Raw genomic sequence first — 6,799 nt, 5'->3', positions numbered from 1 at the left:
CAGCAGGATGTGATTTCTCATACAGGTAAGTATGTTTGACATGGTTTAATTGCTCACATTGGTTTTACGGTCCTCACGGAAGACTCATAAAAATGAGAAAAGGGTCAAAAGGCTTTCAGTAACAACCTACAGCAGGCTGGGGACAGCAGTCTAAGAAAAAAAAAAAAAACACCTGTCTTTCAAACAGCCCTTTACAAAGCAAGCATACCCATTTCCAGCTTCTTTCAGCTTTTCCAAATAGGCCTGGCTATCCACAGACATAGAAAGCTCTCCACATAAAATATGTCACAAGAATTAAACCTGCCTCACAGAATAAAAATGGTAGTTCCTGATCAGCATAGGCAGATGTGTCAGTCACCCGAGCTGCAGGCAGGACCTGCTGATAGTTTCACAATTGTCTGGCATTTGAAATGCCACTTGGGTTTTGGTTGTTTTTTTTAGTTACCATATTAACCTGCTCCAGGCAATCTCGGATTCCCCTAAGGATTGAGAAACTCTTCATCCTTCTGAATGCTGTGATTCAAGGCAACCACCTCCAGCAGAGATAACACAACACCACAACCCAGAGTCATACACCTCCCGAGATGGAAAAAATCCAGTTATGCAGCATTCTTCTTTCCCAGGGTGGTTCCTGAGCCTTTAGGATGCACATTTCCAGGTCTTACCCAAACCAAAGGTCAGGGTGCTTATTTATGTTACATTAAGCAAGCTGCCCTGCCAGATACCCTGGAGACAGGAATCACAAACAGCTGAAGGCACAGTCGGTACCGTAAGCGCGGCAAGGCCAAAAGCACGCTCAGCACCAGGGCTAACACAACCCAGTGCCAGGGGAGCCTGGCCAGTGTCTGCCCAGCCAGAAACTCCACAAAGACTTTGCTGTCTCCTCCATGCAGTTGAAGGAATCTGGAGCCTTGCTCTCAGGGCCTGGGCACAAAGACCAAAGTCCCCAGAGCTTATCTGGAGGAGCTGGAGCAAAGCCTTTCTCAACACGTTGGTAATGCAAAGAGCAACTGTGTTGAAGCAGGTGTGGCTGCCATCACTAGGAGAATGAATTTGTAAATCCCAGGAATTTGGACTGAGTTGAGTGACAGGAAAGGATTTGGTCCCAGATGGTAAAATTGAAGCTTTTTCCATGAAATAATCTCAATACCAATCTCCAACGCTCATCCAGATCCGTCAGTGCTGGATGAAAGTGCTCAGGCCTTGCAAAAAGCCTCTCACATCGTTGCAAGAAGAGCAGGTTTCATGGGTGGGGGCAGACAACACAGGAAAAAAGGAATAGGCTGAAACTTTCCATCTTCTAGTCAGTGCTCACAGCAATGGCATTTAATCACCCGTATCGAGCCCATTAAGATAATGATCCTTTCCTGCTCAACAAAACTGCAATATGGGAAGAATTTACAAGCTGTTTGCTCACCCCGTGCTCACGCACCCAGGCAGAGCACCCTGCACCCCCAGCCCAGGAACGCTGCCCTTGAGCAGTCCAGCTTCGGCAGCCTGGGCTGGTGGCTGCCGTGAACAGCTACCTCAGCCAGCTTTTGCCCCTGCCTTTGAACAAGCACTTTATCCTCTGCCTCTATCAGCTGCTAAAATCATATTCCACTTAATTAATTGGCTCAATTTGGCAACCTGGTTTAATCTCTCCGGCAATCCCATCAGGAAGTTATAAAGGGTTTTCAGAAGCATCACAAAAACCCCCTGCAGACTAAAGCGGAGCTTCAGCACCCCAGCTCAGGGCTTATGGCTTTCTTGAAGGAGAGCTAGCAGGCACCAGGGGCTGCCCCTAGACCCCTCTGGCTCAGGGACCTGGTGTGGCTTCTGAAGCACATGCTTTGTCTCAAATCTCCTCCTTCAGACACCTGCAGCACGAAGACTGCTGGATGCCCCACAAGCAGCATCTGCCCTCCCCCAGGGAAAAAAAACCCAACACTCACGAGTTCAGGAATGAAGAGCACATCTGGGAAAGTTGTTAGGACACCCAGGCCGCTGGGCAAAGCCGTGGTGGAAGTTGCTGAGGACATTGGAACCTCTCCCAGTGTCACTGTCGGCCTCTCTGGCTCGAGCTGCCGGAGGTAACTGCCAAATGCAGCCTCCTTCCTTCCCTCCCCTTCTTTCTGCTCTTCCTTCTTCCTGCCTTCCTTCCCCGATGGCACGTGAAGACAGCTGTGAATGGCATAGGTGTGGCCAAAGTGCAATCAGACCTTAACTGGCTGATAGGAGCCACAGGGGAGGTTTCCAGAGGAGGTGGGCAGCCCTGGGGCACTCTGGGCAGAGCTGTCTCTACACAAGCCGAGCATGCAGGGCAAGTCCCCGTGCACTGGTGGCTGGCACTGGCTGATCTCCGAGATCACCAGGGAAGACCTGTACCCATCCAGCAGGATCCAGCAGGACAGCTTCTCATCCCATTTATTTGCACAGTAAGTCAATTTGCCCCCCACACATGTGAGCTGGCCACAGCAGTGGGCACAAGGGAAGCTGGCACAGGGCCCAGCTCCTGGCAAACAGGGGGGCTGAGAAGTGTCTCACAGAGAGAGATGCATCCCAAGACAAGGGCAGGGGGCTGGAAGAGGCTGCAAAATCAGAAAAACTGGACAAACACTTTTAATAAGAAGGTTACGTGAGGGGGATGGTCCCAACTTCAGGGACCTCTCCACCTTATTTTATAGAATATGCCACAGGACGTGACCAGAGAGAAGGATCCTCTGGCACGTGCCTGAGCCCAGGTGGTTTGGAGCATCAAACCTATCTGAAAAACAACCACTAGTACTTGCTGTAAGCATTGCAGGGGCAATGACCTCCTGCAAAGTCCCTGAAACAGACTTAGCAGGACACACCAGCCAGGCTCCAGGGGTGCCCAGAGAGGCCTGAGGAGGTAGGTGAGGTTGAAGGTTAGGTGGTAGAGCAAGAGAAGGTGAGGGCAGCCAACAGCTTTCAGTCCTGGCTGCTTCTGTCTGCCAGACTCTCAAAGTGGCAGGTGTCTGTTTTGGACCTGGACTCTGTTTAGGGTGAGGGTTAGCTGGTAGAACAAGCAGAGCCCCAGTGTTGGTGGGGCTGTGAAGGACTGTGATGGAGATCCCTTACTGAGACCTTAAGCTCTCTCTTTTGACAATTTAAGTAGATAATTCTATGGGTTTTGCTTCTGGACACATTCTCTCACTTAAATGTCTGTGCTGACCACCTCCTGCCACAAGTACCATGCAGGGGACTCATTACTTCTTCAAAAGTTGGAGAGTGTTTTTGCTCTATCTACCAAAGTTCATGATTCTTTAATGAGATTACATGTGCCGTAAGATTGGTACAATATGTACATTGCTATACAGATATATAAAGATTTACTTTAAAAGCTACAATCAAAACTATTGGGAGCCACAATCTGTGGCCTGGTTTTGTTGGTGGCCCTCTATATAAGAGCAGTTTTCTTAAAATTGGTCCGTAACAGTTGACTTTGCCCTTTTAGACCATCTTTTTAACAAAAACAGTCAAAATTCAGCCAAACCATAAAAAAAAAAAAAACATTTGAATTATGCCAAGTCTCTTTGAAAGCTAGCATCATCCTCTTCACAGAGGTAGCTGAAGTGCATGAGACATGATTTCCAGCACTGAAAACTCATACATGTTTATTCCTGAAGTGCTCACGAGGAAACAAGGAAGTATAACAAATTTAAGCTTAAGGAACTTTGAGGGATTTAGTTCTGGGAATGAGTGGGAAGATTTTACGAATCTCAATATCTCCTTGGGGAAGTGTTTGTACCAACATCTTTGCTGCTTCTAGCAGTACACAGAAAACAAAGTCTGGGTTGTTTTTACCTGGTTTCTTAAAGCTAAAGCTTACACCTTTTGAAGAATGATTGCACTGTCAAATATTCCACCTGTCTGATGACAAGACACTGCTACAGCTTGACCATCATCTTCACCATGAATTGCCAGGGAGCGACTCCAGGCTGAGAATAAATGACAGTTTCATGTCACAAATTGTGTCTGAATAGTGAACAGAATGAACTGAACCATTCACAGACAACCAACAAGCAAAATACATCACAAATATGTACTTTATAGAAATTCTTTTGAATATTTTTCCTTCATTTGTGCAAGCAAGTAGAGGAACAGTTCAGTGGTACAGCTGAGGCAGTGATTTTTGGACATCTGCTAGATTTCTTCATGGCATTTGTGAGCCCAGAGGCTGTGTAGCTGCTACAGGTTTGAAAAGGGTCTGATTGTAGGTGGATGACAGCTCACTTGAGAATGGCTGACAAATACTGACTTACACCCTAAAATTATGAGCATGAGAAAGAGTCTGTAAGGCTTAATGCTCCTTCACCTTTTGGTTTTCCATTTTTGTTTTTTACCCTTCACAAACCTGTGTTGTCAACCCCCTTGGGATTAGATGTTCAGTCTTCTTGGTATTTTGGTTTCAATCTTTTTTTTTTTTTTCCTCTGTTCCTGATTTACCCAGACAGCTACCTGCAGCCTCCTAAAATCAGCCTTTTGCATTTCTGTCCCCAGAGAATCCCCCCATACCTTGGCCAAGAGCTCCTGCTCTTTCCTCACTCTAGCAGGCGGCTTTACTTCACTCCTGGTAGTCCCAAAACAGGACTGGCTGCTTTGCCCACCTGTCCCATCCAACTACAACACCTGGTATCATGAGGTGCAAACCCTAATTCCTTCTTCTCTCCTTCCCTTCACTCAGGATGCCACAGACCTCTCTCAAAGTGCCTCTGAACACATCAAGTGCAATTCCTTTGCTTCATTTCAAGCCCACTTATTTACAGGTTCCCCAGGGAGGTTGTGGAGTCTCTTTCCTTGGAGACTTTTGAGACCTGCCTGGATGTGTTCCTGTGTGACCTGACCTAGACTAGATGGTCCTGCTCTGGCAGAGGGGTTGGACTTTGATCATCTCCAGAGGTCCCTTCCAACCCCTGACATTCTGTGATTCTTCCTTGTCCTCAACACAGCACAGAAGTTTATTCCCTTTTTCTTTGCACCATCATTCTAGATATTTAAAGGCCCACTCTTCATGAGAACCCACCCAAAGTTTCCCAACACCTCCCAGGCCTATGGTCCTCCCCTTTGGCCTCTCTCAAACTCAAACGACTCCCCCAGGAGTCAAGTGAACTCTCCAAGCCAGCAGTAACCCACCTGCCTCCCTTTTTTGGGTTAGTTTTCTGCCAGATGCAAGGTAAGCAGCAAGCCAGGAGCAAAACAGAGAAGTGCCCCTCTCAGGTGACAGTGACCTGTTCCATCAGTTCAGCTCATCCAACAAAGTCACTGCAACAATTAACAGGAATTGAACTGCTAAAGGTTATGCTAAAAATAATTAGCTTTCACATTCTGCTAGGGGCCATGACACAAAAACCCAAGAGCTACAGTTTTAGAAAGCAATGCTTTGGTAAAGGTGACATTAAACAAAAAGATCTGAAACTAAGGCAAACAAAAATCCTAAGCAGGACATGGGTTACTGGTTAAGGAAACCACAGTCACACAAACTAAGCCCTGTAATACTGAGCACATTAAAAACAGGATGGCCAAACATCTACCCCTCTCTGCCTGGCTGACCAGCTTCAAAATACAGTAAAAGTTGAAATAGAGAGCTGTCAAAACACAGATATTCATTCCTAGCAAAGTCAAAAGGAGCTTCAACAGCTGTGAGGTCCACCAAGCAGAAACAAAGACTGAAATGCCTATCAAAAAAACCACTCAACTAGAAGACACAGTTCCAGTATTTCAGAAGCAGCAAAGCTGTAGAAGAATTGATGCCTTGCTGGATCACCCCATGAAAGGGGAGAAAAGGCATAGACATGAAGAGAGAAGATTTGTGTGTAGGACTCTGCAAAACGGGAGTTCATCAAAACTCAGTTTCATCTCCTCTGGTCACACTCTCTTCACAGCAGTGCTGTCAGAAACCAGACACTCTGAAACTGCTGGCAGTGGAAAGCAGCAACAGCCACCAGGTGTTCCCCAGAGATATGTGAGAGTTTCAGCATGAAGCAGTTGAGTTGGTAGACAGAAGACTTCCCTCACCAGACCTAACTCCCAGGCCAAAGGGCTAAGGAGCAGAAAACTATGCTACCTCTTTTTTAAAATGAGGTCTCAAGCAAAGCACACCCTAACAAGTTCTGTGTCTTTATTTGTCAACTGGCTGAAACCATAACTCACAAAAAGAACTGAAATAAGGCATAAAGGTATCTGGTAGAAGAGATGCCTTTGCAGGAGCAATAATCTTACTAATTACCACTATGGGAATTTCAGTAAAGAGGCAAGTAAAAGAAGGGCATTTCTTTTAATAAGATGCTGAAGGTCTTTGCAAGGGTCCACCCACACTAGATGAATGACCTGTCAGATGGCAAATGAAGTTCAGTCTTCATTAAACTAAAGCCATTTTTTTTCCCTAGGATATGCTGTGATACAAATTAAACATATCAAAAAAAGAAATGAACCCACAATCACCTCAGAATATACTTCAAATCCATGTATAGTTATCACCAAACCCAAAGGTATCTGGATGGGGCAAACAAGACATTATTAATCTGGTCTCTGTCCAAATAGCACGTGCACCACTTGTAACCCAAACCCTAGCAGAATGGCATAAATTATGGAGTGCCAGGGAACAGGGCTGATTAGAGCAGCAACTTCATACCAGGAGACACAAAAGCCTTTCTGAATGACAGACGAAGTAAACACAGAGCCAAAAAAATCCAGAAACCTCCTCATTTAACTCTAGCAGTATTTCCTGAAACTGTGCAAGAGAGGACAGGGTTCTTTTGCACAACCAAAAGCCTGTTAACTTCTCTTTTACACTTTG

The 6,799-nt window shown here is 46.0% G+C and overlaps 1 protein-coding gene across 1 annotated transcript in view; it reads right to left on the bottom strand.

Moving 5' to 3' along the window:
- MAL (mal, T-cell differentiation protein) overlaps positions 1 to 2,021 on the bottom strand; it is a 4,428-nt gene extending 2,407 nt beyond the window's left edge. Inside the window, exon 1 of the mRNA XM_008941060.1 lies at positions 1,935 to 2,021. Within this exon, the coding sequence (XP_008939308.1) occupies positions 1,935 to 2,021 (87 nt within the window). The remainder of the gene's footprint in view (positions 1 to 1,934) is intronic.
- Positions 2,022 to 6,799: the final 4,778 nt, after the last annotated feature.

Source organism: Merops nubicus, unplaced genomic scaffold (genome assembly GCF_000691845.1).
Source record: "Merops nubicus isolate BGI_N331 unplaced genomic scaffold, ASM69184v1 scaffold8610, whole genome shotgun sequence".
Taxonomy (NCBI): Eukaryota; Metazoa; Chordata; class Aves; order Coraciiformes; family Meropidae; genus Merops; species Merops nubicus.
This window is presented reverse-complemented; position numbering and strand designations above follow the sequence as displayed.